At 37.3% G+C, this 19,434-nt stretch overlaps 1 protein-coding gene across 4 annotated transcripts in view; it reads left to right on the top strand.

The window, feature by feature from the left end:
- megf6b (multiple EGF-like-domains 6b) overlaps positions 1 to 19,434 on the top strand; it is a 161,057-nt gene that overhangs the window by 58,376 nt on the left and 83,247 nt on the right. For all 4 annotated transcript variants that reach the window (XM_067431036.1, XM_067431034.1, XM_067431035.1 and 1 more), the window contains 8 exons: positions 446 to 571; positions 3,089 to 3,211; positions 3,354 to 3,476; positions 5,298 to 5,435; positions 5,518 to 5,640; positions 6,583 to 6,705; positions 8,537 to 8,701; positions 8,797 to 8,928. In XM_067431036.1, coding sequence (XP_067287137.1) covers positions 446 to 571; positions 3,089 to 3,211; positions 3,354 to 3,476; positions 5,298 to 5,435; positions 5,518 to 5,640; positions 6,583 to 6,705; positions 8,537 to 8,701; positions 8,797 to 8,928 — 1,053 coding nt within the window. The remainder of the gene's footprint in view (positions 1 to 445; positions 572 to 3,088; positions 3,212 to 3,353; positions 3,477 to 5,297; positions 5,436 to 5,517; positions 5,641 to 6,582; positions 6,706 to 8,536; positions 8,702 to 8,796; positions 8,929 to 19,434) is intronic.

Raw genomic sequence — 19,434 nt, 5'->3', positions numbered from 1 at the left:
CCTTTAAATAATTTAATTGACTCTAATGAAACAAGTTCATTTAGATGTTACCGTGTTAAAAACATTTTAATTGATCTGACATAATGTATTTTACAGTGTCCTCCTCTAAAGTGAACGAGAGAAAGGAAGACAGATAATCAGAGGACAGAGGAAGGAAGCAGGAATAGGATTACATTAAATTGTTCTGGCAGAAATCTGCTGTATGTGTGCTTATAGAGATTGATTCTAATTTCTACTAGACGTTTAAAGTCATTTCCAATGAGTTCCTTTATTCGTGTTTTAGTTGGTACGGTGTTGAATCTGGGACTGATAGTCGTGCTGACAGGACACTGAAACATGTACAGAAGAGTCTCCTTTATTATGACAATAACAGCCCAGCGTCTCCTCCTGTGTGTGTGTGTGTGTGTGTGTGTGTGTGTGTGTGTGTGTGTGTGTGTGTGTTTAGCCGTCCACTCCTGCAGCATTGGGAACGGCGGCTGCGAGCATTTCTGCGTCCAGCAGACGGCGGGTCATTTCCAGTGCCGCTGCCGACCCGAATACAGACTCGATGCGGACGGCAAACACTGCAAACGTGAGTCTGACACACTGATGCTGGACTCCCTTGAGCATTACAGATTTCTGACCTTGAAGACACATTTACGACACAGTTTTACAGCTCTTGTTGACAGTGGGATTTAACCAAAAGTGAAAGGCTATGTTACAATATGCTATGTATATGTTACAATCAAATGCAACATGATAATGTGCCATTTTGTGTTTAGTTTATGCTATTTTGTTATTATAGAAACTGTCTCAGTTGAAAAAAAGAATAAGACATATTTTTTCTGTGGAACTCAAAAGTAGTAAATGTTACTACTTTTCTTTCCATATAACAATAATATAGCGAATAGGGCATGTGAAGCTCCAAAACGGACGAAATCAACACAAAAGTATAGTTTTAAAATTCTATTGCAAATTTTGGGAAGCCATAATGACCAAAATTTCACGTTTGCAATGAAAATGCTCCAAGTTTAAAGTGGTGGTTGATTGCCCCCTTTTAAAAGATGTGAAATAAGTCTATGATGTCCACAGAGAGTGCATGTGAAGGTTTAGCTCAAAATACCCCACAGATATTTTTTATAGCATGTTAAAATTGTCACTTTTTGAGGGTGAGCAAAAACATGCTGTTTTTGTGTGCCCCCTTTTAATGCAAATGAGCTGCTGGTCAAGGGGCGGAGCTTCAAGAACTCAGTTAACAGCTCTGATAACTTCATACAGACAGGCAATGAAACCGTTCAGTGTTTTATGTTCAAACTGGAGTCAGACAATGATGGAAAGACTCAAGAAGGAGTGTCAACGTAGAATGAGACCGGACGTTTCCGAATGGTTATTTGATGGATTTATGAGTTAAAAATCTTTAAGTCATTGATTAGCATATTCTGTCATGATAATCTCACCCCCTTTGTTGCGTGTTCCCGGGGGCGGGGTTTATGTACATTTCAGGGTTAGTGATGTCACTAACCCGGGAGGAAGCTCTTTGTAGTCCCTACCAGCCATTTGTTGTAGTAAAAACAATTTACTATGAGAAATTTTGGTTATCAAATGACTTCAGGGGGTGCAAAAGTTATAAAGCCTACTTTTATGAACCATCTGTGGGGCTTTTTGTTTGTTGTAATAGTTTTGAACGATCTCCACACACAGATATGAATGTGTCTTCTCTCTGAAGAGCTTGATTGACAGGTCATGGTGGAGCCGTTTGTGAAAATCTTTATTCCCAGATGCATGAAAATACTGATAAGTGTCTTATTGTCAGAGAATCGACCCGAGGTGTCATTTAAAATATTATTTTTTTATGTTTTATTGTTCACATGTATTTGAAGCCAAGCACTCATACTTTGAAGTTTCCAAAGAATCACCAGAGCAGCTCGAGGAGATTTAGTGAAAATATGAATTTGGTCTTTGGGATGAAGTTGCCCTTTGATTCACTGGATGACATAATATCACAAACGGGTGACTTCAGCACGGACATGTCTTTGTGTCTCGTTCTCAGCCCGTCTCTGAGGTCATCTTGAGTTCAACCCGCTCTGTTGAAGGATCATGATTGCAGAATAATTTCTGCAAAATGTCTTTTTCTGTAAGTGTAATTGTTGGCTTTTGACTGCAGCTGTTGGAAGGACAGACACCGGTTAAACACACCGAGTATGAGACAGCGTGTTGAGCAGCTGGATGAGGATCTACAATTATCACATCACATTTCACCTCAAAAACATTCATCATTGTTTTGTATGACAATTAAAAGGAATATTTATTCTCATATTTTCACAAAAATCATTCTTTCATGTTCTTTATTTAAATCAGCATAAATTAAAGGCAGCGTAACAAATAAGTCCTACTACCATGATGTATAAATAATTGTATGTATATATATATAAATATGGAACATTAAAATTTTTAAAGCAAGAAAAGACAAGCAAAACCATTTGTCAATTTTGAGATTTTGGACTATTTATTGTTTTAATAATGTTGAGTTTCAGACTAAATTTGGAAACTAAACATCAAAAAATACACTTTTAAGTGTCTAACAATGAAGATAAATCTCTCTCATGCTATTTGTATATTATTAAGAGGTTTTTTTTCTTAATGTTTGCTGTCACACATTTAGGGAAGAGTTCAGTAAAAATGTTTTAAAAAACAGTGAAAGAATTGATAGTATTGTATTTGTACTTGTATTGACCCCTTATATTTTCTCAAACATCATTACATAAATATATATATATTTTTACTGCAAAAGGGTTTTTTACAAAAAACACAATTTTGTATTGCCTTTATGTCAACTACCCATATTTAGACATACTATTTCAGGAAACATGTAAAACAAAAATTTGTCCAATTCTTATTATGGTGATAGTTAAATGTTTATATGAGTTATTATTAATGTATTAGTTAAATCTATTCATTCATTTTTTACCCTATTCACATGGGGTGTCTTACCTTAGTTTCTGTGAAATATGAGAGAGATTATGTTCTGTGAGATGGACCCACTTAGAGCCGTCATTATAATAAGTGTGTGTGTAGTGATATCTGTGCCCCGATGCGCTCCTGTCTTCAGTGGAGGATCCGTGTGCGCAGCGGAACGGCGGCTGCTCTCAGGACTGCCTCAGGGATGGAGATCAGGCTCGCTGTGAATGTCATCAGGGTTATCAGCTGGCTGAAGATGCCAAGACCTGTGAAGGTAACCTACATTAGGTGAAGAGTTTGTGTCACATGCTTATGGAACAGAAAGGTCTTACAGTACATTCATGTGTTCATTCTCCAGTGATCATGCTCAGTTGTGTGTTTGTGTGTGTGTTTGCACTGTGTTTTCTTTGCATCAGACATCGACGAGTGTCAGACGGGCCAGGCGGACTGCGCTCATGGTTGCCGTAACACCAGGGGGTCTTTCATGTGTGTGTGCCCCGCTGCCTATGAGTTGGGTGTGGATGGCAAGCAGTGCTATCGTGAGTATGATCTGAGCCTGTCAGGAGACACACACACACACACACACACACACACACACACACACACACACACACACACACACACACACACACACACACACACACACACACACACACACACACACACACTGGTGGTCAAAATTGTTGGCACCCCTGGCAAATATGGCTGTAAAAAATAAAATAAATATATAATATATAAACACATTTTCAGAAGAATACAGCCTTTCATTGAAGTAAAAGAATTGAAAGTGTGGGGTAAATCACATTAAGAAATAAATGCTTTTCTCCAAAACACGTTGGCCACAATTGTTGGCACCCTTTTATTAAATACACACACACACACACACACACACACACACACACACACACACACACACACACACACACACACACACACACACACACACACACACACACACACACACACACAGAACAGAATTCGTCAGTAAAATGAAACCAAGTCTTTCTTGAACCTGGTGTTCAGTCTAGTGTTCAGATTTCTATGCTGGAAATGTATGCATATTTAATTAGATAATACCTCATTATTTAACCATAACATTTAAAAAAAAATTGTTATATAAAAAAATATGTGAAATTCTTGATGTAATTTTTTCTAATGAAGATTTGCAACATGTGAGGTGAGAACAGAATAAAATAGAATTAAAAATGAACATCAAATAAAATTATGAAACAAAAAGAAAATAATAATCCTGAAATAAAAAAATTAAATAGAATGACTCAACAATTCCCAAAGAATAGAATGGGTATGAAATATATGTAATAGGATACAATTAAATAACAATCCTCAAACAAACAAACAAACAAACAAACAAACAAACAAATAAATAAATACAATAACAATTCAATTTAAAAATAAAATAGAATGGCTCAAAAATGCATCAAGAATAGAATGGGTATGAAATATATGTATTAATATAAAACTTTTTTTAAATAATAAAATAAAATGATAAAAGTAAAATAAAATGATGAAATAAAATAATGAACCTAAAATATATATTTAAAATAAAATAAAATAGAATGACTCAATAACGCATATAGAATAGAATGGGTATGAAATATATGAAATAGGGTAAAAAAAAATAAAAAATAAATATAATAAAATAATGAACATAAAATAAAATAATAAACCTAAAATAAAATAAAATAAAATAGAATGACTCAAAAATTAATAGAGAATGGAATGTTTATGAAATATATGTAATAGGATTTAAAAACAAAAAATAGAATGGCTCAAAAATGCATAGAGAATAAATGGGTATAAAATACTGTAAAATAGAATGGTATAATGTTCCTGTAGCTAACTATACATTTACATATTTACTGTATATATATGTAAATTTAAATGTGTACATTTGTAATAGGAAAGAAAAAAAAAAATACTACACTACAGTGGGGCAAAAAAGTATTTAGTCAGCCACCAATTGTGCAAGTTCTCCCTCTTAAAAAGATAAGAGAGGCCTGTATTTCTCATCATAAGTACACTTCAACTATGAAATCCAGAAACTATGAAATTCAACTAAAAATCCAGCAAATCACATTGCCTGATTTTAAAGAATTTATTTGCATATGATGGTGGAAAATAAGTATTTGGCCACCTACAAAAAGACAACTTCTTCAAGAGGCTCCTCTGTCCTCCACTCGTTACCTGTATTAATGACACCTGTTCAAACTCGTTATCAGTATAAAACTCACCTGTCCAGAACTATATATTAAGTACATTTTAGGTTATATATTTAATCATTTTAACTGTCACATGAGATGGGGCTGGGGCACTTTTCAACATGTTTTTTTCTCTCTTAGGTATTGAGATGGAGATCATAAACAGCTGTGATCATAATAACGGCGGTTGTTCTCATCACTGTGAACATTCAACCAATGGACCCGTGTGCATCTGTAACCAAGGATACCAGCTGGACGACGACCACAAGACCTGTATCGGTACAGGAAGCTAGATATGACCATTTCCTGTTTTACAAGCATGGTAGCAGTGTAAGGTAAAGGTGTGTGTTCTGTGTATCAGATATAAACGAGTGTTCGGACGGCAGCTCGTGTTGTGAGCATGACTGCACAAACTATCCTGGAGGTTACGAGTGTTACTGTACAGCCGGATATCGTCTGAGCGCTGATGGATGCAGCTGTGACGGTAGGACGCTTCCAGAGGTTTCAGTCAGAGGTGGACAAAGTACACAACTTCATTACTTGAGTAAAAGTACTACTGGTCAAATATTACTCCGTTACAAATGAAAGTTGTAAAAACAGATTTTTACCTAAGTAAAAGTACAGAAGTATTTGTTTTCAAAAGTACTTAAGTATCAAAAGTAAATTTCCTTTTTAATGTCAACGCATTATTTTATTATTGTTGTATAAATGCAAACTATGCCATCATGATTATTTAAGCCAGTCAGTGATGCTCCATCACACATGCTAGCATACGACTAACTTAAACTCATTTAAATACTTGTATAAAAGTTACAAAGCTCTTTATAAAGCTGCTGTCACTTTAAGGCCGAATGCACGGATCCAATACACTGATACACATCTGATATTCTCACACTTTTCACCTTCACTTAAGACATAATCAACTTTGTTTATGTGAATACTCAACAAAATGAGCATTTTGACATCCGTCGTCTTCAATTTTGCTATAAACTATAAATCATTGTTCAAAAAATGCTGGGAAATCACTGAACTTCACGTGACTTTACAAGAGTGATTCCTGATTGGCTTTCTGCAAAAACCCAAACACCTTTTAAAGAAGAAAAAAAATAATCATCCGCTGACTTTCAAAGCTGCTACAGAAACGACTTTCGACTTTGAGGACCTTGCTAGAATAGTAGTGGAGTAAAAAGTATGATATTTGTCTTTTAAATGTAGTGAAGTTAAAGTCATAAGTTTCCTGAAAAAATAATACTCAAGAAAAGTACAGATACTGAAAAAGTGTACTTAAGTACGGTACTCAAGTAAATGTACTTAGTTACTGTCCACCTCTGGTTTCAGTTTGTATAAACATACTTTACACACATCTGCTGGAGTGCCTAAAGTGTGTAAATATGAGAAATATGCTCAGTGAAGTGTCTGATCACAGATATAGATGAGTGTTTGGCGGCCAGCGGAGGATGTGATCACACGTGTCAGAACAGCGCTGGCTCCTTCCAGTGCTCCTGTAGACGCGGGTATCGCCTCCATGAAGACAGACACTCCTGTATATGTGAGTTTTCAGTGTCCTTTTCATAATCATTTCCAATACAGAACCATAAATGAATGCTGAGGTAATTGACCAAAACATAACCTACTGCACAGATAACTGGGCTACAATTATTTGTAATACTTTTATTTTAAAGCTCCACTGTGTGATATTTTCCCCCATCTAGCGGTGTAAAGGTATATGACCATCCAGTGAATAAATAGTTTCTGTTCCTCTCAATTCCGATTTCGTTGGGAATTGGGAAACTCCTACGGTGGCCGCTTTAGTCCAAGATTAACATTGATTCCAGTTCGACCTCATTCATGAGAGCCATCAAGTGTTAAAACGCGAAAAGCGAAGCTTGAATTTACGGGTATGTCCCTCTTTGGCTAATGTACTTTCAAGATGGAGGGGCAACATGGCGACCGGCATTCGAACCCCTCACCCGTATGTATTTTCAATGGCATATTATAAACTTACTTGAAAGAAGTAAATATACATTATTGAGCACATATATTTTTGAAAGAACAAAGTGTTTTTAGCTAAGAATAAACTAAAAAAGTTACACAGTGTAGCTTTAGGGGTTCAGTTATTAACTATTAACTAGTTGCTTATTAGCATGCATATTACTAGGATATTGGCTGTTTATTAGTACTTATAAAGCACATATCAATGCCTTATTCTGGATGACCTTATTCTACATCCCTTAATCCGACCCAACACCTAAACTTAAATGCTAAAAAAACTACCTTACTAACTATTAATAAGCAGTAAATTAGGAGTTTATTGAGGCAAAAGTTGTAGTTAATAGTGAATATGTGTTCGCCATACTAAAGTGTTACCGAATTATTTTAAAGAATTCATTCTAGTTTTAAAAGACAATTAATTATTTATTATTTTATAGATTTATATTTCTCAGAACCCATATTATAGGATCTGTACTATTACTATGACTCCTAATTACTGCTTAATAATAGTTAGTAAGGTAGTTGTTAAGTTTAGGTATTGGGTCAGATTAAGGGATGTAGAATAAGGTCATGCAGAATAAGGCATTAATATGTGCGTAATATGTACTAATACACAGCCAATATCCTAGTAATATGCATGCTAATAAGTAAATAGTTAATAGTATTAGAAAAAGGGCTGTCGATATTGCAATTTAATTTGGTGCAATTATTATGTAAAAAATAATGCGTTAAAATTAATAAAGGCCCAGACCTGTACGCCATATATATTATATTGTATTATATTATATTATATTATATTATATTATATTATATTATATTATATTATATTATATTATATTATATTATATTATATTATATTATATTATATTATATTATATTATATTAATTATATTATATTACTAATATAATTAATATATTTTATATGAATTATATTATACTTATTGTAGACTTATTTTTAAATAGTTTTGCATTACTTTTACCCGATTCATTTAGTGTGTTTCTAAAAAATCCTTTCTAACTTCTTTAGTATGTTTAGTAAAGGTGTGTCCCAGTAATGTGTAAACCGACTCATTGTGTTACTGATTTCATGTAAAAACATAATTTAGTGCAATCAAGAATATTCTGTGATGGTTATGGCATGTTGCAGTGACTTAAAGGTTGATCAAGGCCATGATGAGATCTTTATTCCTGGACATCTGTTAGGCATTTCAACATAGATGACAGTTTGATGGCAATATTCAGGATTTTAAGTCAAAAATTTAAATTTTCCACCAAGTATAGTTTATGCAATGCAATGTATGATAATGTAATTTAGGTCCATGGAGCATTTAATTGATTTAATGTTTAATTAAACTAAGTGTGTGTTTGTGTGTGTGTGTGTGTGTCAGTACTGAAGGAGTCGGTGGAGGCGTTGAGCAGCGGTCAGAAGGTGGAGAAACCTCGACCTCAGCTCACCATCCTGCAGGACTATGAGCCGATCCTGGAGCGATACGACGACTATGAGGACGACACCGGAGAACTGCGCGCAGAGAGCACCCTAACTGAGAAATTTAGTGAGAAACCTCCTGACTGGGTTCTGTACCACTGCTGGGGTTTTACATAGTGTTGGATAATATTTATCATAATGCAATATTCCTTTTTGATGCAGTATGTCTGAACGGCTCGTTCGGCTTGGACTGCAGTCTGTCGTGTGAGGACTGTGCAAACGGAGGAGTGTGTAACAAACACACCAACGGATGTGACTGTCCTGACGGATGGACGGGAATCGTTTGTAATGAGAGTGAGTTTCTCCGAAAGAGCCACAACTTGCGCCGATAGTGTTGCCGGTAGTCAGACTCCACAGTGGTAACATCACTTGCCCACCACCCCACTGTCCATTAGATTTTTTTTTTTTTTTTTTATAATTTAGGAACAGACACTACATATAAAAACTGAACGTGTCTGCTTAATAAAGCATGATCCGCAGCAGGAGTCGGATCTCATTCATCAGAGAGTGAGGAGCTGACTGAGGTGATTGCAGAAGATTTGGAAATGTAATGTAAAAGCGCCTTTTTAAGTGAGTTTGTCGTTGTACTGTGTTGTTGTTGTGTTTTTCATCTTAGTGTGTGCAAGTTAGATTGATAGAGAGATAGAGAGATAGAGAGATAGAGAGATAGAGAGATAGATAGATAGATAGATAGATAGATAGATAGATAGATAGATAGATAGATAGATAGATAGATAGATAGATAGATAGATAGATAGATAGATAGATAGATAGATAGAATGTAATTTTGTGGCAAAAACATGGAAATTAGTCATTTTTATCATGTTGTTTACTATATTGATTAGTTTGTTCAGTGTGGTTTAGGGCTGTACTAGAATAATCGAATATTCGAATATTCGTTCGGTGAGGTGGCATTCGATTTTCAGTTTTGAGATTCGAATATTCTTTTTTTTTTTTTTTTACACGTGACTTCCGTCGCGGACTCATTCTCACTCATGCTTGAACCACCCGTTGAAAAACGTAGTGATTTATTTCATCTCATACTGAATAGGTACAAAATGCCCAAGACCTCAGCTGTTTGGGAGCACTTTAAATTAAGTGAGGATGACAAGACAAAGGTAGTGTGTCAAATATGCGATTTGAAACTGGCCTACCACAAGTTTGAAAAATCACCTGAGTTCTGTAAGTAGCACGCGGCAAAAAAAAAAAAAAAACTGCTTTTATGCGCTTAATTTGCTATGATAAATAGGCTAATTGCAAATACGACACTATTTAAAAACATACAGCAGCACAGGCTAATAATAATTTGTTTATAGGTACATCCACCGGTATCGCAGCCATCAACATGCTCAACAAAACCCAAACCTTCACAGCAGATTCTGGAATTCCGAAAACCGTTAACAGAGAAAAGAAAGAGAGAGATAACAGATGCCATAGTAGAGTTTGTCGCTATGGATATGAGGCCCGTTAATGTAGTTGAAGGCGAAGGCTTCAGAAAATTAATGAAGATAATGGAGCCAGACTACTACACTGTGTTTTGTATCACTTGTGCACTGTCCGTTTTCGGAGCATAAACCTGCCCGTGTAATGCGTACCGGAAACTGTTCTATTTAAAAGATTATTAAAATTTAAAGAATGTGTGCCACCTGATCATATTGCACCAAATGCAACACTGCACTCCACTGGGTCTGCCGCAACACATTTACGATGCCGAAGAGTGAAACGTGAAGTCGTGAAAGATGATACAAATGCAAACCGACACTATTATTATATATTTAGCCCCACCCACCGAAGCTTCGAATATTCGATATTGATTGCCACCTAAGCTTTGAAGCTCAAAAAATGGCATTCGAAACAGCCCTAGTGTGGTTGTACGTTTGGCTCTTCTGCTGTTGTCAGCTAGCCTGACAAGCCAGACCCACATAAAGATGTTTGGTCTGGAAACTCACCATTGACAGCTCAATCCGAGGGGCGGATAAACGGTTGTCTTTCAAATTCCCTCTGCACGCGATAGGATAGCGCTACAACCAACCAGAGCAACGAAGGTGAAGCAGAGCTTGTTGAAAGATTAAACATTCACCGTATCCGGTCGGCTAAACTCCGAACACATCTTCCCTTTTTAAGAATGACTTCAGTGCCGTTCTTTTCTCAGAGAAAAGCTTAATCAATCAATCAATCAATCAATCAATCAACTTTATTTATATAGCGCTTTTACAATCACGATTGTGTCAAAGCAGCTTCACAGTGTCAAACAGGATAATATTGTGACAAAATTAGATTTGGCTGTACAGTCGTACTGGAGAAAACAGTGATGTTATCAGCTTATTTTAATTTATCATATAGCGACAATGTTGGCAGATCAGTATTATAGTTTATAGAATTAAATAAGACCTAATTCATACATTTTATTTGTATAATAAGTTGAATAACTTAGATCATAATTTTAGTGTCCCCAACTGAGCAAGCCAAGCCAAAGGCGACAGTGGCAAGGAACCAAAACTCCATCGGGGCATGATGGAGAAAAATAAACCTTGGGAGAAACCAGACTCAGTCGGGGTGCCAGTTCTCCTCTGGCCTATTAACACACCGTGTAAGATTATTATTCTGGCAACCTTACAGGTCGGAAATCATATTACATTGGAATATATTACATTGGAATATTCAAAATTTCATGGTATCACGGAAGAGACAGATTTATTTAGGATGGGGCGTCGATTACACAAGAGTATGAATACATGAAAGATCGGAATTATAGCGCCGAAGACGGGTTTTGAGCATGTCGTGCCAGTGAGGAAAATTCGGAGGAGACACCATTTGACACGGCTCAGCAGACACTCCAGTATGCGTTGGTCATGTCCAGGCAGGTCCACCATCCGATCCGGACAGGGCCCAGATCCGGGATAAACCTCGGGATAAAAAGAGAGACTAACATTAGCGTAGATGCCACTCTTTTTATGATGTAACGAGTACATCAGGTGTTATGGGAAGTGTTCCCGGTTCCGGCTGACCTAGTTAATGCAGCCTAACAATCAGTCAATTGATCTGAATAATGAAAGGTAAAAATGTTCTATGTGTATGCCATAGTAAAGAGATGTGTTTTTAGTCTAGATTTAAACTGACAGAGTGTGTCTGCTTCCCGAACAATGCTAGGAAGACTATTCCAGAGTTTAGGAGCTAAATAGGAAAAAGATCGACCGCCTGCAGTTGATTTAGATATTCTAAGTATTATCAACTGGCCAGAGTTTTGAGACCGCAATAGACGATAACTCCAAGTCTTCCAGAGTCGCGGTCAGAGCTGATTCGAAAGACCGCCGTTCGCCAGTTTCTGTGTTTACTAGAAGCACGCAAACGCAACTCGGCTGTCGTCATTATGGCCCCACCCACCGACTCTATACACGATGTGATTGGCCCGTCCAGAGTGAGGCGATTACAGCTCAGAAGGGTATTGAGAGTTCCTAGACGACACTTGCAGGCAGATTAAATTTGCTGCCGCTAGGGTGCGTCTAGATTTCTAGGCTAGTTGCTGACAGTGTATACTATGACATAAAAGTGCAAATTATTCAATTATCACATGAAGTCAAAATGGACAAAAATTCAAAATTACGACAGTGTATACTATGACATAAAAGTGCAAATTATTCAATTATCACATGAAGTCAAAATGGACAAAAATTCAAAATTACGACAGTGTATACTGACACAAAAGTGCAAATTATTCAATTATCACATGAAGTCAAAATGGACAAAAATTCAAAATTACGACAGTGTTTATTTTGACACAAAAGTGCAAATTATTCAATTATCACATGAAGTCAAAATGGACAAAAATTCAAAATTACAACAGTGTTTACTATGACACAAAAGTGCAAATTATTCAATTATCACATGAAGTCAAAATGGACAAAAATTCAAAATTACAACAGTGTTTACTATGACACAAAAGTGCAAATTATTCAATTATCACATGCATTCAAAATGGACAAAAATTCAAAATTACGACAGTGTATACTATGACACAAAAGTGCAATTTATTAAATTATCACGAAGTCAAAATGGACAAAAAATTCAAAATTACGACAGTGTATACTATGACATAAAAGTGCAACTTATTCAATTATCACATGAAGTCAAAATGGACAAAAAATTCAAAATTACGACAGTGTATACTATGACACAAAAGTGCAAATTATTCAATAATCACATGAAGTCAAAATGGACAAAAAATTCAAAGTTACCACAGTGTATACTATGACACAAAAGTGCAAATTATTCAATTATCACATGAAGTCAAAATGGACAAAAATTCAAAATTACGACAGTGTATACTATGACACAAAAGTGCAAATTATTCAATTATCACATGAAGTCAAAATGGACAAAAATTCAAAATTACGACAGTGTATACTATGACACAAAAGTGCAAATTATTCAATTATCACATGAAGTCAAAATGGACAAAAATTCAAAATTACGACAGTGTATACTATGACACAAAAGTGCAAATTATTCAATTATCACATGAAGTCAAAATGGACAAAAATTCAAAATTACGACAGTGTATACTATGACACAAAAGTGCAAATTATTCAATTATCACAAAGTCAAAATGGACAAAAATTCAAAATTACGACAGTGTATACTATGACACAAAAGTGCAAATTATTCAATTATCATATGAAGTCAAAATGGACAAAAATTCAAAATTACAACAGTGTTTACTATGACACTAAAGTGCAAATTATTCAATTATCACATGAATTCAAAAGGGACAAAAATTCTAAATGAATTTTTCTTTGAACTCTTTGAACTGTCACCTTATCGTGGTGGAGGGGTTTGAGTACCTGAATGATCCTAGGAGCTATGTTGTCCGGGGCTTTATGCCCCTGGTAGGGCCTCCCAAGGCAAACAGGTCCTTGGTGACGGGTCAGACTAAGAGCAGTTCAGCCCATTATGGTATTATAGGTTAAAAACAAGGGCCGAGACGTCGCCCGGCATGGCGCAGCCGGGGCCCCACTCTGGAGCCAGGCCTGGGGTTGGGGCTCGTATGCGAGCGCTTGGTGGCCGGGCCTTCCCCCATGGGGCCCGGCCGGGCTCAGCCCGAAAGAGCGACGTGGGGCCGCCCTCCTGTGGGCTCACCACCTGCAGGAGGGATCATAAGGGGCCGGTGCATAGTGGATCGGGCGACAGTCGAAGGCGAGGCCCCCGACGACCCGATCTCTGGACACGGAAACTGGCTCTAGGGACGTGGAATGTCACCTCATTGGCGGGGAAGGAACGTACTGTGAGGGTCTGTTGGGAACGTTTGGCTGAACCCCCCGTCAGAGAGATCTTCAACTCCCACCTCCGGCAGAGCTTCGACCAGATCCCGAGGGAGTCTGGAGATATTGAGTCCGAATGGACCATGTTCTCCACCTCCATTGTCGACACGGCAGCTCGGAGCTGTGGCCGTACGGTCTCCGGTGCCTGTCGAGGCGGTAATCCCCGAACCCGGTGGTGGACACCGGAAGTAAGGAATGCCGTCAAGCTGAAGAAGGAGTCCTATCAGGCCTGGCTGGCTTGTGGGGCTCCTGAGGCAGCGGACAGGTACCGGCAGGCCAAGCGGACAGCAGCCCGGGTTGTGGTGGAGGCAAAAACTCGGGCCTGGGAGGAGTTCGGTGAGGCCATGGAGAAAGACTATCGGTTGGCCTCGAAGAGATTCTGGCAAACCGTTCGACGCCTCAGGAGGGGGAAGCGGTGCCCTACCAACACTGTCTACAGTGGAGATGGGCAGCTGCTGACCTCAACTGGGGATATTGTTGGACGGTGGAAGGAATACTTCGAGGATCTCCTCAATCCCACCGACACGTCTTCTTTTGAGGAAGCAGAGGCTGAGGGCTCGGAGGGGGACTCGTCCATCACCCGGGCTGAAGTCATCGAGGTAGTAAATAAGCTCCTTGGTGGCAAGGTGCCGGGGGTGGATGAGATTCGCCCTGAGTACCTTAAGTCTCTGGATGTTGTGGGGCTGTCTTGGCTGACGCGCCTCTGCAGCATCGCGTGGCGGTTGGGGACAGTGCCTATGGACTGGCAGACCGGGGTGGTGGTCCCTCTTTTCAAGAAGGGGGACCGGAGAGTGTGTTCCAACTACAGGGCGATCACACTTCTCAGCCTCCCTGGGAAAGTCTATGCCAGGGTACTGGAGAGGAGAATTCGGCCGATAGTGGAACCTCGGATTCAAGAGGAGCAGTGTGGTTTTCGTCCCGGTCGTGGAACGCTGGACCAGCTCTATATCCTTCACAGGGTGCTGGAGGGTTCATGGGAGTTTGCCCAACCAGTCCACATGTGCTTTGTGGATTTGGAGAAGGCTTTCGACCGTGTTCCTCGTGGCACCCTGTGGGGGGTGCTCTGGGAGTATGGGGTCCAGGGCCCCTTGTTTAGGGCAGTACGGTCCCTTTACCACCAGAGCAGGAGCTTGGTTCGCATTGCCGGCAGTAGGTCAAATTTGTTCCCGGTGCATGTTGGTCTCCGGCAGGGCTGCCCTTTGTCACCGGTTCTGTTCATAATTTTTATGGACAGAATTTCTAGACGCAGCCAAGGGCCGGAGAGTGTCCGGTTTGGGGACCACGCGATTTCATCACTGCTCTTTGCAGATGATGTTGTCGTGTTGGCAACCTCAGACCGGGACCTTCAACATGCACTGGGACGGTTTGCAGCCGAGTGTGAAGCGGCTGGGATGAGAATCAGCACCTCCAAGTCCGAGGCCATGGTTCTCAGTCGGAAAAGGGTAGCTTGCTCACTTCAGGTTGGTGGAGAGTTCTTGCCTCAAGTGGAGGAGTTTAAGTATCTTGGGGTCTTGTTCACGAGTGAGGGAAGGATGGAACGGGAGATTGACAGATGGATCGGTGCAGCATCTGCAGTAATGCGGGCGTTGAACCGGTCTGTCGTGGTGAAGAAGGAGCTGAGCCGTAAGGCGAAGCTCTCGATTTCCCGGTCAATCTACGTTCCTACTCTCACCTATGGTCATGAGCTGTGGGTCATGACCGAAAGGACAAGATCCCGGATACAGGCGGCTGAAATGAGCTTTCTCCACAGGGTGGCTGGGCGCTCCCTTAGAGATAGGGTGAGAAGCTCGGTCACTCGGGCAGAGCTCAGAGTAGAGCCATTGTTCCTTCACATCGAGAGGAGCCAGCTGAGGTGGCTCGGGCATCTATTTCGGATGCCACCTGGACGCCTTCCCAGGGAGGTGTTCTGGGCATGTCCCACCGGGAGGAGGCCCCGGGGAAGACCCAGGACACGCTGGAGGGATTATGTCTCCAGGCTGGCCTGGGAACGCCTCGGGGTACCCCCGGAGGAGCTGGAGGAAGTGGCCAGAGAGAAGGAAGTCTGGGCGTCTCTGCTTAGACTGTTGCCCCCGCGACCCGGCCCCGGATAAGCGGAAGATGATGGATGGATGGAATTCAAAATTACGACAGTGTATACTATGACACAAAAGTGCAAATTATTCAATTATCACAAAGTCAAAATGGACAAAAATTCAAAATTATGACAGTGTATACTATGACACAAAAGTGCAAATTATTCAATTATCACATGAAGTCAAAATGGACAAATTCAAAATTACGACAGTGTATACTATGACACAAAAGTGCAATTTATTCAATTATCACATGAAGTCAAAATGGACAAAAATTCAAAATAACAACAGTGTATACTATGACACAAAAGTGCAAATTATTCAATTTTCACATGAAGTCAAAATGGACAAAAAATTCAAAATTACGACAGTGTATACTATGACATAAAAGTGCAAATTATTCAATTATCACATGAAGTCAAAATGGACAAAAATTCAAAATTACGACAGTGTATACTATGACACAAAAGTGCAAATTATTAAATTATCACATGAAGTCAAAATGGACAAAAAATTCAAAATTACGACAGTGTATACTATGACACAAAAGTGCAAATTATTCAATTATCACAAAGTCAAAATGGACAAAAAATTCAAAATTACGACAGTGTATACTATGACACAAAAGTGCAAATTATTAAATTATCACATGAAGTCAAAATGGACAAAAAATTCAAAATTACGACAGTGTATACTATGACACAAAAGTGCAAATTATTCAATTATCACAAAGTCAAAATGGACAAAAATTCAAAATAACGACAGTGTATACTATGACACAAAAGTGCAAATTATTAAATTATCACATGAAGTCAAAATGGACAAAAAATTCAAAATTACGACAGTGTATACTATGACACAAAAGTGCAAATTATTCAATTATCACGAAGTGAAAATGGACAAAAAATTCAAAATTACGACAGTGTATACTATGACACAAAAGTGCAAAGTATTCAATTATCACGAAGTCAAAATGGACAAAAATTCAAAATTACGACAGTGTATACTATGACACAAAAGTGCAAATTATTCAATTATCACATGAAGTCAAAATGGACAAATTCAAAATTACGACAGTGTATACTATGACACAAAAGTGCAATTTATTCAATTATCACATGAAGTCAAAATGGACAAAAATTCAAAATTACGACAGTGTACACTGACACAAAAGTGCAATTTATTAAATTATCACATGGAATTAAAATGGACAAAAATTCAAAATTACGACAGTGTATACTATGACATAAAAGTGCAAATTATTTAATTATCACATGAAGGCAAAATGGACAAAAATTCAAAATTACGACAGTGTATACTATGACATAAAAGTGCAAATTATTCAATTATCACATGAAGTCAAAATGGACAAAAATTCAAAATAACAACAGTGTATACTATGACACAAAAGTGCAAATTATTCAATTTTCACATGAAGTCAAAATGGACAAAAATTCTAAATTACGACAGTGTATACTATGACACAAAAGTGCAAATTATTAAATTATCACATGAAGTCAAAATGGACAAATTCAAAATTACGACAGTGTATACTATGACACAAAAGTGCAAATTATTAAATTATCACATGAAGTCAAAATGGACAAATTCAAAATTACGACAGTGTATACTATGACACAAAAGTGCAATTTATTCAATTATCACATGAAGTCAAAATGGACAAAAATTCAAAATAACGACAGTGTATACTATGACATAAAAGTGCAAATTATTCAATTATCACGAAGTCAAAATGGACAAAAATTCAAAATTACGACAGTGTATACTATGACACAAAAGTGCAATTTATTCACTTATCACATGAAGTCAAAATGGACAAAAATTCAAAATAACGGTAGTGTACACTGACACAAAAGTGCAGTTTATTAAATTATCACATGGAGTCAAAATGGACAAAAATTCAAAATTACGACAGTGACACAAAAGTGCAATTTATTCAATTATCACATGAAGTCAAAATGGACAAAAATTCAAAATTACGACAGTGTATACTATGACAAAAATGCAAATTATTCAATTATCACATGAAGTCAAAATGGACAAAAATTCAAAATTACGACAGTGTATACTATGACACAAAAGTGCAAATTATTCAATTATCACGAAGTCAAAATGGACAAAAATTCAAAATTACGACAGTGTATACTATGACACAAAAGTGCAATTTATTCAATTATCACATGAAGTCAAAATGGACAAAAATTCAAAATTACGACAGTGTATACTATGACACAAAAGTGCAAATTATTCAATTATCACGAAGTCAAAATGGACAAAAATTCAAAATTACGACAGTGTATACTATGACACAAAAGTGCAATTTATTCAATTATCACATGAAGTCAAAATGGACAAAAATTCAAAATAACGGCAGTGTACACTGACACAAAAGTTCAATTTATTAAATTATCACATGGAGTCAAAATGGACAAAAATTCAAAATTACGACAGTGACACAAAAGTGCAAATTATTCAATTATCACATGAAGTCAAAATGGACAAAAATTCAAAATTACGACAGTGTATACTATGACACAAAAGTGCAATTTATTCAATTATCACAAAGTCAAAATGGACAAAAAATTCAAAATTACGACAGTGTATACTATGACACAAAAGTGCAAATTATTCAATTATCACGAAGTCAAAATGGACAAAAATTCAAAATTATGACAGCGTATACTATGAAACAAAAGTGCAAATTATTCAATTATCACATGAAGTCAAAATGGACAAAAATTCAAAATTATGACAGCGTATACTATGAAACAAAAGTGCAAATTATTCAATTATCACATGAAGTCAAAATTGACAAAAATTCAAAATTATGACAGCGTATACTATGAAACAAAAGTGCAAATTATTCAATTATCACGAAGTCAAAATGGACAAAAATTCAAATTTACGACAGTGTATACTATGACACAAAAGTCCAAATTATTCAGTTATCACGAAGTCAAAATGGACAAAAAATTCAAAATTACGACAGTGTTTACTATGACACAAAAGTGCAAATTATTCAATTATCACGAAGTCAAAATGGACAAATTCAAAATTACGACAGTGTATACTATGACACAAAAGTGTAATTTATTCAATTATCACATGAAGTCAAAATGGACAAAAATTCAAAATAACGACAGTGTATACTATGACACAAAAGTGCAAATTATTCAATTTTCACATGAAGTCAAAATGGACAAAAAATTCAAAATTACGACAGTGTATACTATGACATAAAAGTGCAAATTATTCAATTATCACATGAAGTCAAAATGGACAAAAATTCAAAATTACGACAGTGTATACAATGACATAAAAGTGCAAATTATTCAATTATCACATGAAGTCAAAATGGACAAAAATTCAAAATTACGACAATGTATACT

The sequence above is a fragment of the Pseudorasbora parva genome, chromosome 22, assembly GCF_024679245.1.
Source record: "Pseudorasbora parva isolate DD20220531a chromosome 22, ASM2467924v1, whole genome shotgun sequence".
Taxonomy (NCBI): domain Eukaryota; kingdom Metazoa; phylum Chordata; class Actinopteri; order Cypriniformes; family Gobionidae; genus Pseudorasbora; species Pseudorasbora parva.
The sequence above is the reverse complement of the archived record's forward strand: the minus strand, read 5'-3'. Positions and strand labels throughout refer to the sequence as shown.